The 27,620-nt window shown below is 42.2% G+C and overlaps 1 protein-coding gene across 2 annotated transcripts; it reads right to left on the bottom strand.

The window, feature by feature from the left end:
- On the bottom strand, positions 1 to 27,102 carry Plat (plasminogen activator, tissue type). Of its 2 annotated transcripts, none has more exons than XM_046443095.2 (14): positions 26,914 to 27,102; positions 13,288 to 13,385; positions 12,313 to 12,391; positions 10,110 to 10,247; positions 9,628 to 9,738; positions 9,083 to 9,257; positions 8,360 to 8,451; positions 6,665 to 6,839; positions 6,039 to 6,124; positions 4,530 to 4,725; positions 4,286 to 4,422; positions 3,946 to 4,086; positions 2,428 to 2,594; positions 1 to 903 (listed from the first exon to the last, which is right to left on the bottom strand). In XM_046443095.2, the coding sequence occupies exons 2-14, from the start codon at positions 13,378 to 13,380 to the stop codon at positions 745 to 747; spliced, it is 1,749 nt and encodes a 582-aa protein (XP_046299051.1). In that variant the 5' UTR covers positions 13,381 to 13,385; positions 26,914 to 27,102; the 3' UTR covers positions 1 to 744. The 2 variants fall into 2 exon arrangements, with proteins under 2 accessions (XP_046299051.1, XP_046299053.1); XM_046443097.2 differs by having other exon boundaries at positions 12,349 to 12,391; positions 26,914 to 27,101.
- Positions 27,103 to 27,620: the final 518 nt, after the last annotated feature.

Genomic DNA, 27,620 nt, shown 5'->3' with positions numbered 1-27,620 from the left:
TGAAAAATATATCTGAATTTATTATTTAAAGACAGTATAATACAGGGTCATGGCAACAGAACATGAAAATTACAGTGGATTGATATAAATAGTCTAAATCCTAGCTCATCTATTACGAAAATGATATAATCTCTCAGTTAACTAAAAAGTTTATAAAGAAAAAAGATTTACACTATACACAAAAGGAATATTTTCCAAGTGGAGTGGAAAGGCAGAAGAAGAATACTTGATTTAAGGGATCGTTTTGGGAAAAATGATCTGTCCAGCCAGCCCATCCCTTATTTGGAGGCCCTGTTGGGCTCTTGTGACTATAAATACACATTCTTTTTCTAATGCAATACTTTTCTCTTTCAGGATCTAGTTATTGTTTGTTATTGAGACATACTTTTATCTTTGTGTTCCCATTTCCAGATTTTCTCACAACCAGTGATTAGGAGTCTGAACTTTCGTTCTACATCTCTTCTGCTCTAGACAGTAGAATTCCAGGAGGGGTTGACATTTATTTAGCTGTCTTCTTATCTGACAGAATACATTCTGAAATCAGCCTTTAACTCCTGTAAAATGTCCAAAATGTAAAGTACCCAACTAAAACACTTTGTCCTCTCCTACTGATTCTTCTCCCCTGCTACCATGTGGTGGCTCATGGAGAAATCGGCATAGAGAAGCACATGGACTTGACAGTATGTCTTCTGAAGAGGAAGAAGTCAGGATCTCCTTTGATTTTAAGGAGCTGAGTTTTCTTGGTCATGGTAGCATATTTTCTTGAATCCAGTCTAGGTAATTCGTGACCTTGGTGTATATACCTGGAACGTCCTTCTGCCCACAACCAAGACCCCAACTGATGATGCCAACCAAAGTCATGCGTTTGTCCTTTACACACACCAAAGGGCCTCCTGAGTCACCCTGCAAAAGACAGAACAGGTTTGCAAACATGGCACAATTTCTGGGAGAAAATTAGAATTACTATAGTATTATGATATATTCTTTAAAGTACTTAGTTCAGAGAGGGCAAATTATCTCAATTTTCTTGATCCTCTAGATGATTAGGTTGTATCTATTCTGATAAAGTGAATTGATACAATTGCTCAGGATTATGGTAGCTCAGTGGTGGAGCACTTGTCAAGGCCTGGCCTCTATCCTCAGCACCACACCACACACACAAACATACAGACACAGACAGACAAAGATAATTGCTTAGCCATTTCAGGCCTCCAAAAACACCTGGTTTGAACTCAACCACTTACTAGCTTTGTGGATTCAGGATAATTGTCCTTTAGTTGTTTTTTTTTTTCTTTTTAATTTTTTAATGTAGATGGACACAATACCTTTATTTTATTTGTTTTTATTTTTATGTGGTGCTGGGGATTGAACCCAGTGCCTCACGCATGCTAGGCAAGCACTCTACTACTGAGCCACAACGCCGGCCCCTTTAGTTTTCTTAACTATAAAATAGAGAAGATGCTGTGTATCTCATGAGGTTGTTATGGAAATTGATTGGGAGGGTACACAAAAAGCAGCTGAGAACAATATGGCATTTAGTAAAACTCAGTACTAATTATTGTCATATTGGATCAAAATAATGTTTTTTAAGCATATAGATAGATCATAGTTTCACTTTGTATACACCCTTGTTTTGACTGTGACTAGGTGGTACATATGAGCTTTCTGAAGAAACCATTCAGAAGGAGACCAAAAGCTCAAGAAACCAGGCCCGGGGAACTGCTTTTATGATTATAAGAACAATGTCTGCAAAGTCTTCAACACAAGAGCCTCATTTGACTTCTTTGTGTCCTAACTTCCATCCCCTAATGGAGAGCCTGGTATACTGTAGACAACTGAAATGTCTGAGCAATAACAATTCCTTGGCTATATTTTAGTCTTAATACCAGCAGTTTGTCTGTCCCCCATGCCCCAGTATCTTGTTAATCATGAAATATAAATATTCTGATAGGGATTCTAACACAGAACCTAAATTAGCCTGTATTCTAGGATATTAGGGCTGAATATGAGTTTTTAAAACTCCTTTCTCACAATTCATCCTATTTCCTTTCCTCCTGGCCCTTCTACAAAATAGATTCTGGTTCTCTAGCACCTATAGAAATTAAGGATTTCTTACTTATGTTGCTTTACCCATCACTTCAATAGTCAATTAATTGCTTTGGCTTACAGGAAATCCTGTACCAGGTGGAGTTTCCTGTGAAAACATGGGGAAATTTCCTACAGTTTTCGATTTCTTAAGTTTAGGTAACTTTGATCTTTCTCCAATTGCTTTATTCCTGGAGGCCTCTATCTAGAATCCCTAGGGCCTCACAGAGATGAAACCACTCCATTCTGGCTATAACTTTTCCCCTTAGTTAAGAACTTGTTGGCCAAGGAGCATTTTTGTCCTTGGGTGGGCCTCAAGAATGGAGCAATATTCATATTTACCTGGCAAGCATCATGCAGGTTTGCTTGGTTCCCTCCACTGCGAGTATCTCCAGCACACAGCATGTTGTTTGTGACAGTTTTATTAAACATATATTGTGATGTACAGCGGCTGGATGGGTACAATCTGACATGAGCCTCCTTCAGCCGTTCAGAATAGAAAGGAGAAGCTGAAAGAGAGGGAGGAAATGTCTTGTAATTCTAGGAAAACTTATTTGTAAGCCTTTTGGAAGGAGAAAGCCAAATTTTCCAATAATTAACATCTCTCAAGTATTAATACATGTTAGGTTGAATTCTATAATATCACTAACATTTTATCATTTTGACTTACAAAAGCAGCAGTTTTATAGGGTTTGATCTAGGATTTCTTGATAGTGACCCTACTAACAGGACTGTCCTGTGCACTACGGATGTTTAGTAGCATCTCTCTTTCTACTCATGTTTAGTAGCATCTCTCTTTCTACTCACTGTCAATATCAACCTTCAGCTTGAGACCTTGAAATGACTCCAAACATTGCAAAATGTTTCCTGGGTGGCAGAATCACTCCAGTTGAGAACCATCAAGATTAACTTGAATAATATTTAATATTTTTAATCCAACTAGAGAATTAGATCTAGGTCCACTTTAACATGAGGAAACAGATTTGGAGTAGCCAGACATGGTAGCACAAGCCTGTAATCCCAGCTACCTGGGAGGTTGAGGGAAGATTATTGTGAGTTCAAGGCCAGGTTGGACAATTTGGTAAGACCCCATCTCAAAACAAAACAAAAAATTATGTCCAGTGCTATAGATTAGATCTTAATTGTCACCAGAAGGCCCATGGCTTGGTCCTCAGCCAGTGGTGCTATTGGGAGGTAAAATGTTTAAGAGGTAGGGCCTAGTGGAGGAAGTTAGGCCATTAGGCGCAAGACCTAGAAGGGGATATTGGGATCCCAGCCTCTCCTCTCCTTTTGTTTCCTGGCCACCGTGAGGCAAGCAGCTGCCTTTGCTGTGAGTCCCACCACAAAGTGCTACTTACTACAGGCAATGTGCCACATCACTATAGACTAAAACCTCTGAAATTGTCAGTCAAGAGAAACCATTCCTCTTTTTAAGTTGACTTATTCCAAGTATTTGCTACGTTAATGGAAAACTGACTAAGACATCAAAGGTCCTAAAGCTAAGCAAGATGTAGATCTGAAATTTTTAAATCAGGCCTACACAACTCCAGCATCTGAGAACCTACCTCCTTCGTTGACTTCCTACATAGCACCTTCTTAGAATCTTAAGTTCTTCAAAGTATTTGCACTATTCAGACTTTCCCTCACCTGTACAGTGACCCTGTGAAGTAGGGAAATCAGATGATGGGTCTCACCAGTCAGGGAGGCAGGGGCCTCTCTCACATATAGTCAGCAGCAGTACCAGAACTGGGGCTAGACCCTGCTGCTTTACTGACCACTTTTTCCTCCATCTGCTCAACTACCACATCCCCTGCTGTCCTGCAGACAGACAGGATGGGGCTGAGACTTCCTTCCACTTACATGCCTCGTGCTTGCCATAGCCAGACAGTTCACATTCCGTCCAGTCAGCCAGCTGCAGGTCGGCGTCAGGGAGGCAGACGGTGCGGACAGAGTTGCTGTCCTGGGCACACTGTAATGAGTCTGATTTCAGCTGCAGCAATGCTGAAAGGGAGAGAATAAGACCTGTGTGAAGGAGAGCCGCTTCCAGTTTTAGGGGAGGAACTAGCAGGAGGGAGCCAGGCTTAGGAAGGAGGAAGTGTGTATGTATGTGTGTGTAAACATATTCGTGTGGGTGTACATGTATGGGGGTATGCTGTGTGTTCCAGACTGTCATCTGTAGCAGAGAATAATAACATCTTACCAATATCATTGTCATAAGTGTCATCATCAAATTCCTTATGGACGATGTATTTTTCTACTTCAAATTTCTGTTCCTCTTCACCAGGGACCACCCGGTATGTTCTGCCCAAGACCACCTTAAGGTGGTGGGGAGGAAACCTAATGGAAAAACAGCTTTAGAATGCTATTTTTACTGTAAAATTTACTCCATTGATTCTGGTTTTAAGACCTTAGTAGAAAAATCTATTGGTTTTCTAAGCCCCTACCTCTCCAGGAAGCAGTGAGCAGCAGATAGGACCCAGCAGGAACTGATAAGCACTCCCCCACACAAAAACCTCTCTCCTGGTGACCTCCTGTTCTTGGCAAATATGGCAGCCTGCCAAGGATGAGAGGTGATGTCTGCGAAGAGTCCTCCTTTAATGCGAAACTGAGGCTTCTTGTACTGTCTTAGGCCACAGGTGGCTGGGAGAAGAAAGGAGAGAGAAGGGAGATCAGACCTGAGGTGCTGGGGCAAGGTCCGGGAGCACCCATCTAGGTTTCTTCTCTTGGATCTCTGACTGCTATAGGCTGACTGCTCTTTGAAAGATGGGTCGAGGGTGATGTAACTTTTCCCACAGTGATAAGAACCACAACTTTCCTCTGTTGAGTGCATTACCAACATGCTAAATATTATGTGTACACTATCTTTATCCCTTCCTGTTTCAGGGAGGCTAAAAAATTTTGGCCCAAGTTCGCAATGGTATCTAGATTAGAACCCATATCTGTTTGACTCCAAAACTGGGGATGTTTCTGCTATGCTTCATTCCTTCTAATTGTATCCATTTCCTGGCTTAAGAAGTAATGTATTGTAAGTTTCCTTCTGAGGACTGTCTACCCATTTCTTTCCTTTACTCAACCATAGCCATTCTTCAAGGTAAGTGAAAGCTGACCTCTCAGAGCTTTTGTCAACACCCAGCTGACAAGGCTCTGTGGCTAACAGAGGACCCACCATAAATGTCCTTGGTCATGAGTTAACTGAGAGTTTATGTCTTACCTTCCTAGTTAGACTCTATATTACTTGAAGAACATTCTGGTACAACTGTGTATTCACAGGAGGCGAGTTATAATCTATTCTCAGACAATTTCCAAAATAAAGTTTTATTTTCTTAGCAACATGTGCCAATTTGAATTTTCTCTGCCTCTCATCCCTTATCATTAATGCAGTTTCCCCATGTTAAATGGGTTCTGTGGGTAACGTGGAAGAGTTCACAGTATAAGCCTTAGAGTCAGAGGACATGGGAGCGAGCCCTATTTTTACTACTGGGAGCCCAGGGAATTAGGGCAGGCCATAGGACTTCTGAGAGAGTGTTTCCTCCTCAGTAAATGGGAAGAGGAAGACTCCATCTAAGAGGAAGACTCTCCCAACACCACTGTTGGGAGAGCACAATGGAAGCACCTTACTTTCTGAGGAGTCACAAACATGAGCTCCCCTCTTCTTCCTTATATTCACCACTACTATCAACACCACTATTAATAGAGGCATCCAGAGAGAAAAATTAGAATTCTAAGAGAAACCAGAGTGGTCTTTGCTTTCTTTTGGTTCCTCCCCATCACCCCCATGCATGGGAAGTGCACACCTGCCAAGACCATTGCTTCAGTTACAGAAGCCTCCTACCCACCAAGGCCTAGTCCTTCTAGAAGTCTGAACCAGCAGCTGTGAGGACACACAGGGAAGCAAAGGAAATAGTGGGGAAGTAAGAGTAGGCAAAGGCAGGTAGTAGAGGGCCAGTCCTTACAGCACTGGGGCATGTCACAGTATTCCCACGTCAACTTGCGGTCCTTCAGCACATGGCACCAGGGCTTGGCATCTCCATCTGGATTCCTGAATGATAAGGGAGTTTAAGATTTTAAGTCACATTTTCAATTATATCAAAGGCCACATAAGAGTGGAAAGAAGTAAATCAGTGGTAAAAACACTGAGCTGGAAAGGAAGATCTCAAGTTCAACTTGCCGAAGTGGCAGGCCCAATGATAGTGGAAAATTTTCCCTTTAATTTTTTTTACTCTCAGTAATATAATATTCTAATCTCACAGGGATGTTGGAAGGAACTGGGAGATGTTTTGAGAAGAAACTCTTACAAAAGTATTATAATAAAAGAGCATTGAGAACGGAATGAATGAGGCTTAAATTAGGTGAGGGGACAAGACCGCTAACTTGGGTTTTGGGTTGGAAAACTGTTATACCTTGAGTTTCAGAAATAAGCGTTGTTCTATCAAGTGAATAGGTTGGACTAGATCATATCCAGAGTTCCTTCCCACACTTTGGATCTTTCATATAACTTTCGGCATTAATTCTTCTCCCATCCCACACTCTTGACTCTTCTCTGCCAAAACCTGAATCCCTTGGGTTCTGATCTACTTACCGGCAATAATTATGTTTTCCCAGGCCGAGAGCCTGGGAGTTGGTCTTCCATGCTGTATAACTCTTGCCTATCAGGATCATGGAATTCCATGGAAGGCAGGAGGCACCGGATGTGGTGAGGCTTTGGGTGCCACGGTATGCTAACCCTTTTCCAAAGTAGCAGTCCTCATTTTTTCCTGGAACAACAACAAAAAAGATCCAAAGCTGAAACAAAACCAATTAAATGGTGAGGCAGGCAAATTGGGGTTTAAAGTGGAGGTGAGGGCTAGTCTAGCATGGAGAAGAGTGTGGTATCTCCAACTTTTCATTTTTTCTTTAAGGCCTTTTACATAGAAATGGCAAGTGGGTTTCACTGTAGTTTAGACTGGGAATGTCTCCTAAGGGCCCATATGTTAAAAGCTTGATCTGTAGCATGACACTGTTGGAAGTGGTGAAATCCTTAACAGGTGGGGCCTGGTGGGAGGTCTTCAGGTCCTTGAGGGCATGACCTCAAAGGGAATTGGGAGAACCCAGTCTCTTTCTCTTTCACTTCCTGGCCATGCAGTGAGCAGTCTTGTTCCTCCACATGCTCCCACCATGTGTCACCACAGGCCCAAAGCAACAGGGCCAATAGATCTGGACTGAAATCTCTCAAACTGTGAACCAAAAGGACCTTTTTCTTTATAAGTTGAGTTTCTCAGGTATTATAGTTATATGGAACTGACTAACACAGATTTCATCTCATGTACCACTTTCGTCAACTGGATGCGATCTCCTAGATTGCTGAGTGGAAGCTGATTCTGAGGGTCTGTTCAGGTTTAATGAAAAAGAGTGCTGTATTCCCTTAGTGTGATTATTCTTAGGGCTGCTTTGAAGTAATTAGGGATTTCCTTGTTTCTACTTAATGGTTGCATTGAACCAATGTGCTTCAACAGGGGGTTGTGATGTTAGGTCCTACTTTGTCCACCAGTTCTCTGAAGGCTTTGCTGGGCTTAGAAGAGAACATATGAGCCCAAGAGTGCTACCTATTTTCATCAATTTGCCCCACCCTACCCTCTTTTCTCCCCATTTGAAACTTATGAAGTATACTTCTTCACATAAATACTGTAATTAGAAGGCATCTGTAAGATCATTTATATTTGTGAATATTAATTTAGACAAAATCCTTGGGATAGAGAGGATAACTTCAGAATTATTGTAAAAGGAGTTTTCACTTTCACAGGTAAACCAGCATTACCTGTAGACCTGTGAACAAAATGCTCATTGTTTTTCCATGTATATATTTAGAACTTTAAAAGTATCTTTCATACTATTGTGGTTACTAATATAATTATTTTTGAAAACACCACTGAATTCATAGTGCCTTTTTGTAACAGTTTTTTTTCCTCTCTGGGGAGTTATTTTATATTAAAAGTTTTGAGAAAGAGAGACCATGAATTCAAAAAGGGAGAATTTCTATTCACTCAAAAAGGACTAGAAACTACTGATTCATCCCCATTCTTTCCTCTGTAGATGGGGAGACTGATGGTCAGAGGGGAGAAGGAGTCCACTTATAGTCAAACAGCTGGAGGCAATGTCTGGGCAGGATTCTTCCCTCTGTGGCCATGACTAACTCCCAACCCACTCTTTTCTCTCCTCAGTTGTGGGACTATCAGCCCTATTCTTTCAGATGTTTCTCCCCTAGTGACACTCAGAAGGTATGGTGACTGTCACTTACCCTTGGAGCAGACTGGTATGCTGCAGAACTCTGAGGTGTACTTCCCTGCCTTAAAGACATAGCACCAAGGCTTTGAGTCTCGGTCGGGGTTCCTGAAAAATCATCCAGGGAGGACCAGGGAAGGTTAAAAGTGAAAACTTTCCTCTCATACCCAAGGACTTGGCATACTCTTCTGGGGAAAGGGTGAGTGCATTTTTTGCATAGTTGAATACTGGATAGTTGTATTATGTTAGGCAGAAACATGACTTAATAATATTGTTTTTATTTGGAAATTAAGTATAGTTTAAGGAAATGCATATGGTTGCCGAGTTGACAAGGGATGGGCAATAATTGTTAGTCTTAATGTGTCAACATGGCTAGGTTAAAGTCCCCAGGTATTTAATCAAATATTAATCCGGGCATTGCTGCAAAGGTATGTCATTAGCACTTGCAATCACTTGATCTTAAGTACCTTATCCTAGATGTTGTGGGTGGGCCTCATCCAATCCGTTGAAGGCCTCAAGAACAAAATATGAGAAGACTACAACATCAACTCTTAAGGTTCCAGCCTGATGAGTTGCCTATAGATTTCAGACTCACTAGCCCCCAGAGCTGTGAGCCAATTCCCTAAAATCAATTTATTTCTATTTCTGTATAGATAGTACCAGGGCCTAGTAGGTTCTTTTCCCCAACCGTAGTGCTTTTCACCAGAGAAGAACCTACTGAGGAAGATGGCCGCCTCACCTGCAGTAGTTGTGATTCCCAAGGCCCAGCTTGATGGCATCTGGTCTCCGCCCATTGTAGGACTTCAGGGCCAACACACTGCTGTTCCAGTTGACACATTCAGCTCCGCTTTCCACAGTGCTCCACGTGCCCCTGTAGGTGATGCCCTGATCCTTGTAGCATGTGGCACTGGAATCTGATTGAGAGCAGGATATGTGACCCTTCACATGTGAATCTCCCTTTGTTCAAAGGACTCTCACATGGGTTTCTGCAGTCACCTTCATCACTGGGGCAGGCTACTGCTGGAATTGCCAGAGTAAGCTGGGAGCTAGGTAACCCAGCAGATGATGGCTGAGCTGGACTCAGATTCACACTCAAGGCTCTGCCCATTGGACCCAACACTTTGGTTTCCTCAGCCACCCTCAGCTGATAGTGGATTCTACCTTCATCCTTCCACCACACTTTTCCTTTCCTTTCCTGCCTTTCCTGGTTGATTTGGGAACTTGGATTTTTGTGCCTCTCTCTTTTACACACACACACACACACACACACACACACACACTCACCTATTTCACAGCGTTTCCCAGCAAATCCTTCAGGGCACTGGCAGACAAAATCTGAGAAATATATAGCCTGCCAACATGTACCCCCATTGAAGCACCTCGGCTCACTGCAACCTGTCAAGCATAAACAAGGAAACCCCTAATTACCTTCAGCTTCAAGAATAACATGAATTAAAAATTCAAGAGTGTTCCTATATGCCAGCTGCTGTTCTACATGGTTCGCAAAATCTAAACCCCACAACCATAAAGTAAGTATATATTGGTATTCTCCCAATTTACATATGAGGAAAGTAAGGATCAGTAAGTGAAGGCATTTGCTACATAGTGTAGCTCCTTTTTGTTGTGTATCTTTACTTTTCCTAACACAGAACATGCCTAAAATCTCCTTTTGAAGATTTGAACATGCTGGGAACCATTAAAGGCAGGGTTTGGGCCCATGAAATTGAACCTCTGAATTGAAGCCTCAACATGAAGTCCATACTTACTTTTGATGGGCACCGAGTGGCACTGTGGGCTGCCGCTATTGCACCAGCAGTATTCCACTCGGTTGCTTCTGAGCATGGGGCGCAGCCATGACTCGTGTTGCTGGTAAATCATCTGTGTTTTTTCATCCCTGCACGTCACTATAAGAAAAGACAGGCTGGCTTCTTAGAATAAGATTCAAGTAAAACAAAACAACAACAACAAAAGATTTATCACCTGTGGACCTACTGAGAAATATCATCCCACTATAACTGCTGGTTCTACATCCACTGATTCACTCACTGAGGGTTGAAAATACAGTTAGGCCTACAAAGCTTGTATCTGTATTGAACGTGTACAGATCTTTCTTGTTATTTCCTAAATAATACTGTATAACAAGTATTTACATTAATGTTATGGAATATATAATTAATGCTTTATTACATATAATAGGGAATCCTGAGATTATTTAAGTATATATTAAAGACATTCATAGGTTCTATACAAATATGTCATTTTTATATAAGGTATTTGAGCATGTGTAGATTTTGGTATCTTGTGAGAGGTACTTGAACAAATCAATGCCCCTCAGAGGGATGACTATAATCTATTGTAAATTCCTTAGGCATACAAGTGAAAAACAAATACAAATACCTAATATTTTGTCACTAAAGATAACATTCCTGTTATTGTTTTTCCTCTGATGAGTCCTCTTTTTTTGAAATAATTTATCTATCAAAATACACTTATTAAGTAATATTCAATTTTTCATTTTAATTCACCAAAAAAATATATTGTATAATTGCCTACCGTTTTTGATCTATATGAGTACTACCATACAGAAAATGATGCACTTTTGGACCAATACAAAGAAAATTGGCATTTTAGGCGGCGCAGGAAAGTGCTGTTTCCATGAATTTTTCCCTCCCTCCCTACCTTCCTTTCTGTGTGGTTCTGGGGATTGAACCAAGGGCCTCAAGCATGCTAGGCTAGACAAGCAGCTCTAACAATGAGCTACACTCCCAACCCTTTTTATTTTATTTTAAGACAGGGTCTCACTAAGTTTCCTAGGCTCGTTCAAACTTGCGATCCTCCTGCATCAGCCTCCTGAGTAGCTGGGATTATGTGTGTACTCCATCACACCTGGATCCATTAGTATTTTTGATATAATTAAAATAGTTGAAGTACTCCCACTAATGTTTTCTTTTCATCTTTTTCTGTTTTCAAACCAGAATGCCAACTTTAAAAAATAAAAAAAGAAAACATGGGGCTGAGGCTACAGCTCAGTTTAGCTGAGCATGTGCCTAGCATGTGCAAGGCACCGAGTTTCATCCCCAGCACCACAAAAACAAAAAAGCAACAAAATCCCTATTGTATTTTTAGTTAATTAAAGAAGTAACTTATGCTCACTGAAGATAATGTTCTTGCTTCTTTCAAAATTCTGTCAAGGCTAGAATATCCTTGTAGGAAATGCTTTGCTATCCAACAACAAAATTATTAAGAGTTAAGTGTGATTTGGTCTGAGGAGACTTCCACTTTAAAATGGAGTATTGAAAAAAACCAAGTCATGAAGGAGGAAAGATGAGGGCTCTAGGTTGGTAGTTCTCAACCTGAAGTCGGGCCTAGAGTTCTTCAAATCAAAGACACGAGGCTGTTAGCATTTTTTATTCTTTTTTGAAATCCTGATGGAAGTGTTTCTCTGCTTTCTAGTCAACTCTAGACATGGACTTATGAAAAAAAATTCTTTCCTCACTACCTCTGTGAAATAGCCCAGGTTATTATTCTGATCTGATTAACAGGAAGAAACGGAAACACAGAGATGCTAACAAAGGTGCTGAGTGGACTCTGGAAGGTTCACAGCCCAGGAAAGACCCCAGAGGACCTGGACAGCAATGGCTTGTCCTTGTTCTGCTGTTAGCATTTGGGTGTCCTTAGGCAAGAAACTCAGTCTCTCCAGGGCTCTGTTCTCTCATCTGTATAACAAGGAATTTGAACTGGTAGGCTCTCACTAGCTTTGTGATCCCCTGATATCCTGACTCTGTTCCTCTCAGAATCTGTCTGGCTGGCATCAGCAGATTGGGTGAAGGGTGAATTAGCAGCATCTTTTAGAATCCCCCTGAAAAATTCACCTAACATAGTAAGCAGGTCATGGGTAGAAGTGAATCTCCCAGCAAGTCTAAGGTACCCTAATATCCTACTACCCTAAGCCCTGACCCTGCCTCCTACCTCCACTGACCCTCTTCCATCTCAGCTCCTTCTCACCTCTGTAGGATCTGGCTCCTCTTCTGAATCGGGTATAGATTTCCTGCAAAGAGACCATGAGTAGGTAAAGATCAGCACAAGTTGGGAGATGACCACACATGAGTCTGCCAATTAGAAGCATCTACTCAGAAGGTCTCCCTCGGGTAACTGGCCCAGGTGGAATATCCATTTCTGGCTGCCTTGTCTAATTCTTCCTCTCCTTTTATACTAGCCAAAAGAACTTTATGTACAATGGAAATGTTTCCTATTTATGTGGTCCAAAATGGTAGCCACTGATCCCTTGTAGCCACGGAGAGCTTGAAATATGGCTAGCATGATTCATAAACTGAATTTTCAATCTCATTTAATTTTAATTTTAAATATAAATTGCTCCATGTAGTTAGTGGTTACAATACTGAACAGTGGAGTCATAGCTCCCTGTGTCCTCCAAGTAGCTGTCTGGGGCACTCTGTACTTTGAGATCCTGCTGCAGAGTATTACTATTATTCTTTGTTGCCAATCATTTTCAAAGAGTATGTGTTTAGTTTCCATCCTGATCAGGTAATGAGCAGCATAAGGGCAATTTACCTGATTCTATGGCTCAAAGAACTTGTGTTGTCTTCTATAAATACTTTGTGGATTAATTCAAACACATTCCTTAATGTAACTCCAAAGAAGGCAGGCGGAGGCCAGGAGCAAAATTAAGAACTTTTGGCTCAAGTTGGAATAAATGCCTAGGTTCCACTTCAGAGACTTAAATCCCAAGTATCTGATCCAGAAAGAAAGGGCACATGCATGTCTGTGGCTTTACTGACATTTTGTCCCTTAGCCTTCCTATTCTTGGGCATTTTTCTCACTCCTGGGATCCTTGGGAGGATGCAGACTCCTGATTGTACTGAGGAGCATCTGCAAGTATAGCAGCCTCCAGGAGGGGCATGCCGAGATGGATTGGACACTCACCTGGCGGGGCAAAGTGAAGACTACTTCACAAAGCAGCAGTACACACAGAAGCCCTTTTTTCATTGTATTCATCATTTCTTCAGAGTGTCTCATAAATTCTAAAAGAAGAAGAAAAAGATCTTAAGCATGTGATACAGGAGGGCAAAGTACAGTAAAGTTCAAGAACCTGAGTATTATAGCTGGATTCTTCCTCGAGCTACAGCTCCCATGGACAAGTGTCTGGAAGATGATTACATACACACACACACACTCTCTCTCTCTCTCTCTCTCTCTCTCTCTCTCTCTCTGAATCTGACTACTTTGCACACATCACAAAGGTTTATCCATATTGTAGCATCTGTCAGAATTTTCTCTCTTTTTAAGGCCAAATGATGTTCCATTGTTGGATATACTATATTTCATTTATCCATTCATCTTTGATAGACACTTCAGTGGCTGGAAGATGATCTTGCCCAGAGATTTCCAAGGGTTGAAGGGCAAAACTATCTCTGGCACTTCTTGGTAGCCAGTGGACTCCAGGAGACTATAGTGCCCTACTTGGTTTCCTGGAGGGGAATTCCTGACTGGGGTTGACTAAATGAAGCCACAGTAATGTCCTCTCTGGGTTTTTGTTTTGTTTTGTTTTGTTTTGTTTTGGTGCTAGGGATTAAACTCAGGGTCTCTCAGGGTCTTAAACAATGCTGGGAAAGCACTAACAATTCAGCTATATCCCCAGCCCTCCTCTCTGATTTTTCCAGAGGAATATGTAGGGATTTTATTGCTGACACATCTCAGAGCCAGTCTACCCATCTCAGATTGCCTCTGCTCTTACACTTAAAATGGACAGAGCTGCTTCCATGTTCCATGGTCTAGCTCACCAAAAAGAAGGCCCCCTCTATGCCGCACTGCTCCATTGGAATGTCTGTCTCCTTTTTTATAGACTATGACAGATCTGGCAAAATGCAGATTTGCAAAAATAGAAGAGGCATCTGGTTTATGGTCATTAGACTCAGATCTTCCTGAACCCCCAATTCCCAGGTTTTTCCCCACTGATCTTTCTTTCCCTTAGTGACTGAAAGTAGGTTAGTTGGTCGGGGTGTTATTTTGTGGTCTGGCAAGCCCTCTCCTTTATGCACAAGAATTAAAACCGACCTTTGTTCCCCTGACTCATTTCCCTTCAGTCACAACAACTTTTCTTCCCACCCTTCCCCCCTTCCTCAGTGCCCCAAGGTCTATTAATTCAGAGCCTTCTGGGATTTACATTTTGCCTGGCTGTGGCTCTGGCTCTTTCTTTCTTTGAAAAGAACTCCTCTCTGAAAGTGCCATCCAGCCTCCTCACATGGCCACAAGTTCCCTACAGGGTCAGGATGAAAATAGAAAGGGAGGGTAAGGTGGGAGTCTCTTCATGCCTGACTGATTCTCCCTGGGCTGCTGGGAACAGGCAGAGGAGGGAGCACAGAGCTGCTGGAGAGGGTGAGAAAGCCCGGCAGGAGGAGCCGAGCAACAGTGGTTCCAAGGAGAAAATGTAGGTTCCCAAGGAATCTTGTCTCTGGCTTCCCCTCCTCTGCCCATTCCCCAATGTAAGGGAACAGAAGGGCTCTCTCTGGGCCTTTGTTCTCCTTTGGCACACCCAAAGCCTCCTTCTAGGCAAGGTAGACTGAGCACTCTGGAGGCCCTTTTCTTATTCAGAGGGCTCAGCTGAGCTACTAATTCATTGGTTTCAGACAGTTCCAGAAGAAAGGAACCATGCAGTTGAGGCCATCCTAAACGGAGTGCAGGGTGAAATCTTGAATTTTTCAAGATTATCTTTCTCAGCTTTTCTTTTCCTTGAATTTCCACTTTCTCAATCTTTTCCCAAAATTTCACTTAAATTTTGTTTCTTAATTTTTATCCCATTACTTATAGGCTTTGGAAAACAGATCTTCCTAAACTGATTCCCCTTCTTTCTTCCTGATGGTCCTCTATGGGTTGTCCTATCTTTTATGATGCTACACTAGCCTAGAGGATAGGGAGAGCTCTACACACTCAAAACTTTTTAAAGAATCCTAAATGAAGTCCAGAATTAGATGACTGAGTAAATGAACCACCAACAGAAGAAACCTCTTTTCTATATCTTGCAGATAAACTAACCAGCCATTTCAATTCACTCATTCAACTAAGCCTTGGAGATTGGCTGACTATCTATCTATCTATCTATCTATCTATTTATTTATTTTCCCTGCCAACCAAGGTACTGTTTTATTTCAAGAATTTAAGATCCTTCTAAATGGAACCCAATTCTAGATGTTGAACACTTACAAAACCAAAAGTGGAGTAACAACATATTTGCACTCCCTGCCCTTCCTTAAGGGATCTGCTCTCTTCTTGGACAAGTGGGGGTGGGTGGGAATACCAAGTAGGGGGGAAAAGCATCTCCTGACTGGCTGTGAAGACTCCAACAGCTGCATCATGTTAAACCCTTTAACAACTAGAGAATCAACATAAGGGGACAGGAGAATGTTTGTGTCTTGTGCTCTTGGGAAAATTAGTCTTGTTTCTTATCTTCTTTGGCTGCTTTTGGCCTTTCTTGGCCTCAGGCCCAGTGTAGATGTCTCATATTAGCAACACAGCAGCTCCCTCACACTACACAGAGGCAATCAGAGCAGCTGGATGGGCTGTATGGAATAAGAAGATGACAAAGGAATTAGTCATCCTGCCATCAGAAAAAAAGTGCAGTCTGAAGACTAGGAAGAAAGGAGAGAGGGAAGAAAAATGTGTCCTTATTTCTCCTTTGGTGCAGATGTGGGTGTAGAGATCTGAGGCGCAGTGCCTGAACAAAGAACAAAGTGAACACCAGAAATGTGGACTTACTCAGCACCCATGGGAATAGGTTAGGCCAGGCCAGACTATGGCTCTGCTCCCACCAAAGGGAGAGTCACAAGTAGTGCTAGGGAGGCCAGGGTGCAAGATGAAGAAGTCTAAGAAGTCTTTCAGAAACTCGTTTTACAAATTCAAAGAAAATTGTTATTTTTTTCTGGTTCTTTTCCTTTTGCTGTATTTAAGAGTTTCCCAGTATTATTAATGAACTTAAAAGGAAAAAAAGCAAGCAAGCAGGTAACAGGAAGAAGGACTGCAGGAAAGGAGGAAAGGAGAAAAAGAGAGGGAAGGAGGAAGGCAGACTGGTCAACCAGGAGGACGCCTGACTTTAGTCAATCTGGAATCCTTGAGTACTGCATGAGAAAAGTGGTAGAATGGCTGTAAGGCCTGTGGTCTCCAAGGCTGCAAAGCCCCAGACCCAACAGGCCTAACCTACACACAAAGTTGATTTTTACACATTTGCAAGAGGCATCCTCTCTAGTGGGAGGAGTTAAGCAAGTTAACACTCTGTAAATTAGAAAACGCGGGCCACATGGTGCAGCAAATAGACCACAGCCTAGATTTCACTGATGTGTGAGCAGGCACATCTGCATTCAACTGGCCTTGTCTGCTTCCCACATGCATGTGTGTCTCCAGAGCAACTCTGACCTTCCTGCCTGGAAGCTGTATGCCATCCTCTTGGCTGCAGCAACAGTGACTGTTCACTTGACCCTTGGAGTAACTTGCAAATGATGACCACTCTAGGGGAAAGGGAATGATGGTCTGGTAACCAGGGACAGGAAAGCTGGCTAGAAGCTAATTCTCCTCGGAGAGGTACTGTTTCCCAGGTCCAAAGATGGGTACCATTTTGAGAAATGCCAGAAACATATTCATTTGTGCAGTAGTAACATGGCAGAATAATGATTAATGGGCACTAGTTAATAATTGATTAATTCTGGATTGGCCAAAGTCATTGAAATATATGGAGAGGACATTTGCCCTGATCAGAGTTACTCCATAAACCTGAGTTACTCTATTTTGTAACAGTATTTTGTAACAGTAGTAAGTTACTCCATTTTGAGTTTAAGTGCTGAGGTGGAATGACTGTACACCTTCTTTGTACAAGTAAACAGCCACTATCTGCCAGGCACAACTATAAAGCACAAATTGAGAAATCAATTAATCATACTAATAAAAATCACTTCTGTGGACTTATCCAATTGATCAGAAGTACATGGATGCATTGGTGTTATCAAACTCATTGGGAAAACCAGGCCCATGAGCTTATGGAACATACCAGACCACCAAATGAAGCTACCCCTCATTCAAGACTCATAAAAGAAAGAACACCTGAGACTGGACACAGTGGCACCCTGACCCCGTCCTTGTCACTCCTTATCACCAGGCTTGCCCAGGAAAATCACCACAGTGACAAACTTTAGAATTTCTGGCCTCAGGCTTCAGCAGAGTACAGTTTCTCCTGCCCTTGATGATCGTGTACCCATGGCTCACTCCAAGATGACACTCTGAAACTACTGACTGTCTGGACTTTGGCCTAGAATAAGTTCCTGGCCTTTGACAGCTCTGTTCCCTTCAACTGGTTCTTGATCTTATCTGACCACCTGTAGTGACTCCGCTTTCTATCTGCTCTCTGTCTTTGCTCTCTTTTATACTAATAAAAATCACTTCTGTGGACTTATCAAATTAATCAGAAGCACACGGTGAACTCCTGTGGCTGCCTGAATCTTTTCTTAACCTTTCTATAACACACACACACACACACACACATATTTTTGTGTCAAGTGTGTTATGTGACAGGAGTGTTGTAGATACTAGAAATTAAGAAACTACTGTTACAAAATAGAGTAATTCAGGTTTATGGAGTAACTTGATCAGGGTATGATGTCCTCTCCATATATTTCAATTACTTTGGCCAATCCAGAATCAATCAATTATTAACTGGTGAACTCCTGTGGCTGCCTTAACCCTTTCTTAACCTTTCTATAACACACACACACACACATTTTTGTGTCAAGTGTGATATGTGACATGAGTGTTGTAGATATTAGAAATTAAGATTGGAATAAAAGAACTTATATTTGCTCAGCCTATGACTATCAGGTGATCCACAAGTATTTGAAGAACTGCCATTGATGAAAGTGGTGTATCCTCAAATTTATTTTTATTCAATAAATTCTGACATTATGGAAAGGCACACACATGTTTGGTCTATGTTAATGGCATAGCTTACCCACCGCCAAATGGCAGTTAGATAACAGAGGGACCTGAGAAGAAGTAAGCCAAGTGTTGTCCTCAGTGACTTTGCATTGCCTGTCTCCCCTCTATTTTCCTCCTACTTCTTCATCTTCCTTCATAAAAATATTTCAGGAACTGATGGACTCACTCACACAAGTTAGAAATTACTGGACATTACTGAACATTAACTAAAATCAATGTCCTGCCCCTCCAAGAAGCTTTTATAATTTGAAACATAAAATGTGCTCCTAGCAATATAAAACCAAGCAAGCTGGAGGCTCTAAGTCTTCCTCCAGAGCTGTGGTTTCTACATTGTATCGAAAGTGAGTGTTCACATGCTGTGTAAATAATGAAACTCTTATAAATGGGTATAAGTACTTTTATTTAAACACTCAACCTGCTATCTGCAATTATATAGGAAAATGATTTGCAATAAAGGAACTATACAACAGCAGTCAACCAGTCAGTCAAAGTCTAGGTAGAAACATTGCAATTTCCTGAGATGATATTGAACTGGAGGATTTCTAGTTTGTACTCTTGCCATCAAGAGAAGGCAGAAATGTGAGCAAGCTAAAGGAGGATGGAAATAGCTAGGGAACATAAAAATGAGTGGATACTGCTATCAAGTTTTGCAACATGTACAATATTTGGTCTATTTTTTCGTTGGTAAAGGAGGGCCTTATGTTATTATTGCCTTGCAAAAGTTTTCTCTGGAAATCTGAGTGAGAGAGAGGGAGTCAGTCTTCAAGAATACCAATGCCCTAAAATGATTCCTAGTTTTAAAACAACACACACTCTTTACCCACTCCAACCGCTACAGCCCAGAACAGGTGCCAACAAATTAGAAAAGAAATGGTCAGAACTCGTTGGAATAGCAAAAGACGAGAGGTGTGGTGAGAGGCTGGGAGGAAGAATTAGGCCTCAGAAATGGTAGAAGTTTCCCACAACAGCTTATCTAAAGGACAGGGGCCTTTAGCCTGGCAGTTCTAATTCTACCTCTACAAGTCCTGTTCACTTTAGAGGCCATGCTCTCAGAACATAAACTATTTTTAGAAACTACCATCATATAATTGATTCTTAACTTTTCAAATAGGTAATTTTCCGTAGGCCAAATATTCATTTTTCTCTCTTCTTGAACAAGAAGTCTTTTACAAGAAGGGAGAAGAGGAGTCTGCTTTTTAATATAATTTGATAAATTGTAATGGGATGAGTAGAGCAGAATTCTCTCCTGGCATCTCCCACCCCAACCCATCAGGGAAGAATTCTCTCCAAAGCATCTTCAAAATATAGGTATGTTCTATGCCTAAGCTACATGAAATTAACCTCAGAAAAATCTATACCATTACTTTGAGTGTCATCTCCTCTACCTTTACCCTCAGCCAAGTAGTATGGTTATTTGCAGGAGCTAAGAAAGTATAAGTTGTGGGTCTAGGAAAAGAGATGTCTCTCCTTGCCTCTTCCCATGATAAAAGCAAAAGCAATACTTTCTTGTGGGCCGGGGATATAGCTCAGCTTATAGAGTGCTTGCCCTGCATGCACAAGGGCCTGGGTTCAATCCCCAGCACCACACATATTAAAAAAAAAAAAAAGTAATAAAGACATGGTTCAACTGGCAAAGGCTAACTCAATTAGTGCAATAAAATATTAACCCCCAAATCTGAATCTAAACAAACCCTGAAATTCAATGATAAGCAAAAAGAAGGTGTTGTTAAGTAAGCGATGAAGGTGCTTTCTCATGTTCCTTCTGTTTCTTAAAGCAAACGGCACTACACAGTAATTAGAGATGCAGTAATGTGGTTCTTCCATCTATCTCCGTATTTTATCAGACTTGAATCAGAAAATAATGACCAGAAGCTTTCATTGTATCATTATATCAATTTATCCAAATTTTACTGGCATTTTGTGAAACTAACATTATAGTGTTTGAGAAATATGTGTGGATTAATGCTTAGCAGGTATTTGAGTTTACAAAACTCCTTTATATCTACTAAACCACTTAAGGCAATTTTAACTTATTTCTACCAATAAGATAACTGAACTTCAAAGAAAGCATAAGGGATTTACCCTAAGATGACAAGCCTTGTAAGAGGTGGCATCGACTTTCAAACCCAGGATACTGAGTTTCTCTAGCCCACACCTGACACTTTTCACTTGTCTCCATGATACTCACTTGTGACAGTCTTTCTTTTTGGTGCTAGGATTCAAACTCAGGGTTTTTTGGATGCTAACCATGTGCTTTACCACTGAGCCACACTCCTCCCACCCTCACTTGTAAATTTTTTTTCTTCCTTTTTTATTTTTGGTGGTGCTAGGGATTTGAACACAGGATCTTGATCATGCTAGGTAAATGCTCTCCTGCTAAGTTATACTGCCATCTTGTGACATTCTTAACGAGTTCAAAGTTGATATTAGAGCAGCATGTCATCAGGTATGGAGAAGGACTCTAGACTTTCAACCAGGAAGCCCAACTACCACTTACAGGTCCTCTGAGCCTGTTTCCTGGGTCTTTCCAATAGGCTCCTCATTTTTCATTTTGCTTAATTATTCTGATAACTAGAGAAGTAGCAGGTGAAGGCCCTGCACAATGCCTTATGCACAGGTGTTAGCTGTATTTAATATCATGAGCTATACTCCCTTCAGCAATAGGAGCACCAATATCAACAGGGTCTTCCTGGAACAACTGCTTGAAACTAGAGACGTAGAAGAGATACCAAGCTCTAGGGGTCCTCAATGTATTCAAGTGTTAATAACAAATCCTGTTTCCTAGCTCATCTGGACACCTCTTGATAATCTGTGATTGAATTCTCTATAATTGAAAAAAAATTTCATGCTTTGTTTTTATGGTCACAGAAAGGTTTGAATGGGAACCATTATTTCCTGAATACAGACAGGGTGGTGTCTTACATCCTATTTTTAATCTGTTTTTTTTTTATTTGTCTTTCCCAAGCCCATTTATATCACACATGCCAGGGACTCTGTGGAATTTTGAAGGAAGTCAGAATTAGCAACTGAGATATATGGGATATCAGGTGTCTCTATTGATAATTCCTGCCTGATGTAGAGGGTATGGATGTCTGAAAGCCAGGTGTATTTTATGAGGAAAAATAAGGACACTGGAGCTTCCCAGAAACACACACACACACACACACGCACACACACACACACACACACACACACTCCCTTCTTTCTCTTTACAGCCCTTGTGGTATAGACTGGCTCTTGCTACAACTGGGCAGAATAAAACAATTTTCTCTTTGCTGTGAGCATAATACAATGTGAATAGCCAGAGGAGATGGAGTTGACTGGGTAGACTTTCTTTTAGATTATGTGCACTGGGTTATTGGACTCAGCTTCCTCACTCAGCCCTCTGTCCTCAGCCTTCATGAAACCCAGCTGACATCAAACTGCTTATTAAAGAGCTGGAACAAAGGGGCCTAAGAACCTCCCAGGGTCCCATCTACCCAGTGCCTATGGGACCCCTCACCATACACTGAGACCTCAAGCCCTAGCTCAGATAAGATTCCACTTTCCTGGCATTCACAGGTGATGATTTACTCACAATATATATTCACTATCAAATGTCTATAGAGCTCCAACCATGCAGGAGGTGTGCAGCAGGCTAGCATTCCCTGGGCAATCATGATCAGAACCAGAGTTCTCCTGAGCTGTCCCTTCAGATATGTTTGTGAAATTCATGCTGTGTGCCCAGCACTGGTTTCATTTTCCCTTCGGACCCTGGAGCTATTTTGGGTAATCAAAAATTGAGTTTATTTTTCCTTCTGTATCCTTCTACTGAAGTCTGTTTCTCAGGTAGGAACTGGTATCAGAAGACCATGTGGCTTGATTGGGGTTGGATCAGGGTGGATTATCTTAAAATCCCCCTAGAGCTGATTTTCTATAAATCTAAGTCCTCCTCACTCTTACCAGGTTTGGCTGAGAGGTGTCCCCCAAAGCTCATGTGTGAAACAATGCAAGAATATTCAGAGGTGAAATGATTGGGTTACGAGAGCCTTAACCCAATCAGTGATTAATCCCTATCAGGAATTAACTGAGTAGTAACTGAAGGTGGGTAGAGTGTGGCTGGAAGAGGTAGGTCATTGAAGGTGTGCCTTTGGGGTATATATTTGGTGATCTGAGCTTAGTTTCTCTGCTTTCTGATCATTTTGTGAGCCTCTTCCCTCTACCACACTCTTCTGCCATGGTGTTCAGCCTCACCTGAGCCCAGAGGGATGGAGCTGGCTGTCTATGGACTGAGACCTCTGAAACCATTAACCCTCAGATAAACTTTTCCTGCTTAAAATTGTCTTTATCAGGTCTTTTAGTTACAGCAGTGAAAAGGCTAACTAAAACAGAAATTGTTACCAAGAAGGGGGTTCATTGCTGTGACTAACCTGCCCATGTGGTTCATAAGCTTTGAAACATTTTAGAATTGGTGGGAGGAATTTTGAGATACTTAGTAGTACAAACTTTAGATTGTTGTAAATGGAGATTAATGGGTAATTCTGATGGGAGCTCAGAAGTCCAGAATGTCAACAGGACAATGGACAATGAAGTCAGGGTTCAAGAGAGTTCAGAGAAGGAGGATTTTATTAGAAATTGGACTAGAGGCCATTTGTGTTATGGTCTGGCTGCGAAATTGTCTGCATTTTGCCCACGTCCTGAGACCTTCTGTGAGGCTAATTTTAAAAGCAATGGCAGATGTTCCATGGTACTGGCATTTCTTAATCTTGGGGTTTTCCACTGTAGCTTCAGCTTCCCCCTCACATATATACTCATTGCCCTCTCTTAAGTGTGCCCACAGGGATCTTAATCTGGTAGAAGAAATTTCTAGCAATATGGCATTCAGGCAGTGGCCTGGATATTGCTGGTGGCTTTTAGACAATTTTATTGTTATAATTAGGCACAGAAAGCAGAGCAGAAAGATCTGAAAAACTTGGACTTGAAGGGTGGGAGTAAAATGAGGGCTAAGGAAGATTCAATTGCCACAAAAGAAATGCTAAAGACTTTGCCCAGAGACAAAAAGAAAGATGGCTTGAATGCATCTCAAGGAGTTGACAAGACCATACCCATTTCAGGATCAAGGGAGTGAAAATAAAACTTTCTCTGAGAAGAGACCAGTGGGCATACTTCTTGCACAAGGGGCCCTAGCTACCCAGGCACTCAGAGGCTCCTGCAGCCAGGGTCCCTGGAGACTTGGTTACTGCTCAAGATGGTGATAGATCTTGGCATCAACCACATGGTGCTGATTTTGCAGGATTGCAGGATGCTGGAGTAATAAAGTCATGAAGGCTTCCACCAAGATTTCAAAGGAAGGTCTGGGAGGCCAGGCAAAGTGCCCTCGGGAAGGATCCCTGTGGGCAGCCCCTAAGAGGGCAATAAATATATATGTGAGGGGGAAGCTGAAGCTGCAGTGGAAAACCCCAAGATTAAGAAATGCCAGTACCATGGTCTGCCGAGGAAAGCTGCAGGAAAGCTGAGACAAGTTAACAGAAAGGCCACTTGCGCTGCCACCAACAAGGCCGGAGAGGCAGAGCTACACAGGCCCTTTGAAGAGAACATCATGCCATGTGCTCCAGATGCTGGACATAGAGCTTCAGGACTTGTTTGCCTAGCTGGATTTCAGTTTTGCTTTGGTCCCTATTTTTCTGAATTGAAATGTTTACTCTGTACCTCTATATATTGAATACTTGGAAATCGCTTTTGATTTTTACAAGAGCTTACAATGTGAGCTTGCCCTGAGTCTCAGAGGAGACTTTGGACTTGAAATTCTGGGCAATCTTGAACTGTTGAGACTAGGAGGACTCTTGGAAATGGAATAAGTGTATTTTGCATGGTGAGTTGGTCATGAGTTTTGGGGGGCCATGGGTGGAGTGATATGGTTTGGATGTGAGATATACCCCAAAAGCTCATATGTCAAACAATATAAGAACATTCAGAGGTGAAATGATTGGATTATGAGAGCCTTAACCCCATCATTGAATTAATCCCTATCAGGGATTAACTGAGTAGTAACTGAAGGGTAGGATGTGGCTGGAAGAGGTGGGTCATTAGGTATATATTTGGGGTATATATTTGGTGAGCTGAGCTTAGTCTCTCACTCTGCTTTATGATCATCAAGTGAGCCTCTTCCCTCCACTACACTCTTCTGCCATGGTGTTCAGCCTCACCTGAGCCCAGAGGGATGGAGCTGGCTGTCTATGGATTGAGAGCCATGAAACCATTAGCTCTCAGATAAACTTTTCCTGCTTAAAATTGTTTTTTGTCAGGTCTTTTAGTCACAGAAGCAAAAAGCTGACTAAAACACCAGGTTTTGTTTGAGACCTGCTACATGAATTTTGTGAGCTGCTTGATTAGGCTGAGGCTTATAGTCTGAAACTGTGGACAGAACTTTTCTCCTGAATATACAAAACAAATGTCCCAAAGATGGAATGAACAGAATATTACAGTACCTCATTGCCTATCTTAATCATCTTATCAAAACAGAGCTGAAAATCACCCCCAGAAAAATTTTATTCTAAGACTGAAGATGTGCAGTGCCAAATAATCAAATGACAACTGAATAATTTCACAAAAGACTCAAAAATCTTCCTCACTACCAGATACTCAGTATTCCAGAAAAGCATGCTGATTTTGTATTTTGAATGGAGTTAAGTCTGCTACCCTTGCCTATGACCCAGGTTGTTACCTCAGCTGTCAAAATGAAAATAATCTACACACACTCTAGAAGCTTTAGAAGTCCTAAAACTAGAATTAGTCCTTCCAAATTGATGAATCCAGCCAAGACCTCTGTAAGCTGCTATAAAACCCCATGACTGAAAAAATTCCTGTTGGCAGATGAATAACAGGCCTCCTCTGAACAGGAAACTTTCCCAGTTGTGCTGTGATCCTCCTACTCACTCACCCCCAAAATTGATAGATGGCTATGGTCACTTCAAATTAAAGTATAAAAGTGTGCCTGGGTTGCCTAGTCTAAGAGTGGGAAATTCACTGGTTTTCCAGCTCTGCTTGTCAACTCTTTAGGCCCTGGGAAAACAAAGGCCAAAGCCCTGTCTTAATAAGCTTTCAGATGAACCGCAGGGTCATTGCTATTCCTAAGCTCCTCCCTGGCTGGTGAACTCTCCTGGGCCCTTGATGAAACAGCAGAGAACAGTGCAGACACTGGGAGAATATGATAGGTGGCATCACAAAATAAACTGAGATGGTTCTGGGAAGTCTGGGCAGAGACTGAGCCCTTTGGGGAAAGGCACAGCTCTCATCGATCCTGACAAGACTCAGAGTCTCAAGGCTGGCATCTCTGAGAACATTTTAGGCAGAATAAATTGATGGGTAGGATGGAGCTATTTATGTTTCAATATTTACGGCGCCCCCGCTGGTGCCCGCAGTCTGACTCCTTCATCCTGGCAGGAGGAACGTACCCCGCACTCCTGCCTGTCAGCATATATTGATTCTGGATAAGCCAGGGTTTAGATCCCAGTTTGAGCCTTCCTGCCCCCCCCACAGAATTGCTAAGAAGTCACCTTTCAGGAAATTCCACTTAGAGTCGTATTTGCAGGATTTCTTCACAGGATTGCACACACATATCCCACCACCCCACTGGCTCCTGTCATCAATCAGCTGCAGGAGATCTTTATATTATTCCATGTTGGCCACCAAATAAGTCATTGCTACGGCACTTCTTTGTGCTTGAGTTTGCCTTTAGTTACTTGGAAGCTCGGCATATCTTCCCACTTCCCTCCTTCCCACCCTCCCTCCCTCAGCTTTGAGGTTAAGAAAATAAAGATAATAACAGCAAGAACCTAAAGAGACTTACTATGCTTCCTGAAGAGAGTGTTAGGAATAAAAAATATTGATGTTATTTTCCCCCTCTGTAATTGAAAGGTCCTTTAAGAGGACTGCACATTTGATTAATGCTTACTTGGAAAAAAGCCGGGGGACAAAATTGGTGGAGATTATAGCGGGGTGATGGGAGAGAGGAGATCAAAGGCATTTTTTCTACCCTAACTCCCAAGTGAAAACGTCAGAGATCCCTAGAAGTCACCTGCTTCTCTTTCCCAGCACTTCTCACCTAATAATCATGCTCAGGAGTCTGCTGCAACCCAACCTCAGTGTCTTCATGGGCTCCTTGAGGGAGGGAGGCAGCCAGACAGACAAACTTCTGGACATTCCCCAGCCCTCCCGGCTCTCTCAGCCACGTGTCCTGAGTGCAGCTGATTTTACTTTTACTGCCCATTACTCATGTGGTCGGCTCATTGTCTATTCTAAGAATATCTATGTAATTCTTTCCATTTTCTCCTTTACTGTGCAAGCAGACATTTCTGCAAGAAATGTATCTTGCCTATTCTCTCCCTTCCTGTGACCCCCCACCTCCCTCCAAATCACTCCAGCCTTTCTCGAGCAATTGCAGATGCAGAAAGAAGATTTCCCTTTGGAGTGATTCTCTTTATGCCTGAATTAGAAGTCAGCCCCTTCAATGAAGCATGCCTTCACTGGCTCAGTTTGCCTGAAAGACTTCAGAGAGACAGAAGAGGAGGAGCTGGGCACAGCAGTTCAACTTACCGCCACTTCTTGCGACTTTTCTCCTTCACGGGCCTTCTTTTTTGGCTCTGGGCTCTTGCAGGATCTCAGCTCCAATCTCGATGAACAGCTCCAGCCTCCTTTAAGGTTCAGGGTAGTGGGTGGGGTCAGTGGACTGGGTGGGTGGATTTCTCCGTGGTGGAGGATGCCCAGTGGACAGGGCTGTGCGGGAGCCAAACCGGGCGGGACTGTGTTTATAAGGCAGGGGAGGAAGTTCGCTGTGGAAGCAGCAGTCAGTCCTGGCTCGGTGCCTGCCTGATTATTCACAGTCTTGATGTCATCAAATCACAGGAATTTGGGAGTTGGACAGGACCTTAAGAATCATCTTCCTTTAGAATCTTGGTCTCAAAGGCCTAAAAGAAACCCTCAAGATCAGGCTCTCAGCTCCTGTGTCCCAACAAGAAGTATTTACAATTCTAAACAAACACATCAGCAGGGGGCTGAGAGTGGGGGTGTCTTCTGGAATATAAACAATATCTGCTGTTTCAAGGACAGATGGACCAGCTGTCTCAAGGCATAGGAAGCACCAGGGCGGGAAACTCAGCAATAAAAGTGAAAGAGCAGGGCAATCCCCTCCCACTTACCTGCAGTGGAAAGTGCCCCAGCCTGGAATCTGGCTTCCTTAGGTCCCTGGGTTTGAGTTTCTGCCCTACCACTCCCCAGCTCTAGAATTTTCTGGAAAATTATTT

Source organism: Marmota monax, unplaced genomic scaffold (assembly GCF_021218885.2).
Source record: "Marmota monax isolate L192 unplaced genomic scaffold, Marmota_monax_Labrador192_F-V1.1 WCK01_AAM20220418_F8-fsc00252, whole genome shotgun sequence".
Lineage (NCBI taxonomy): Eukaryota > Metazoa > Chordata > Mammalia > Rodentia > Sciuridae > Marmota > Marmota monax.
This window is presented reverse-complemented; position numbering and strand designations above follow the sequence as displayed.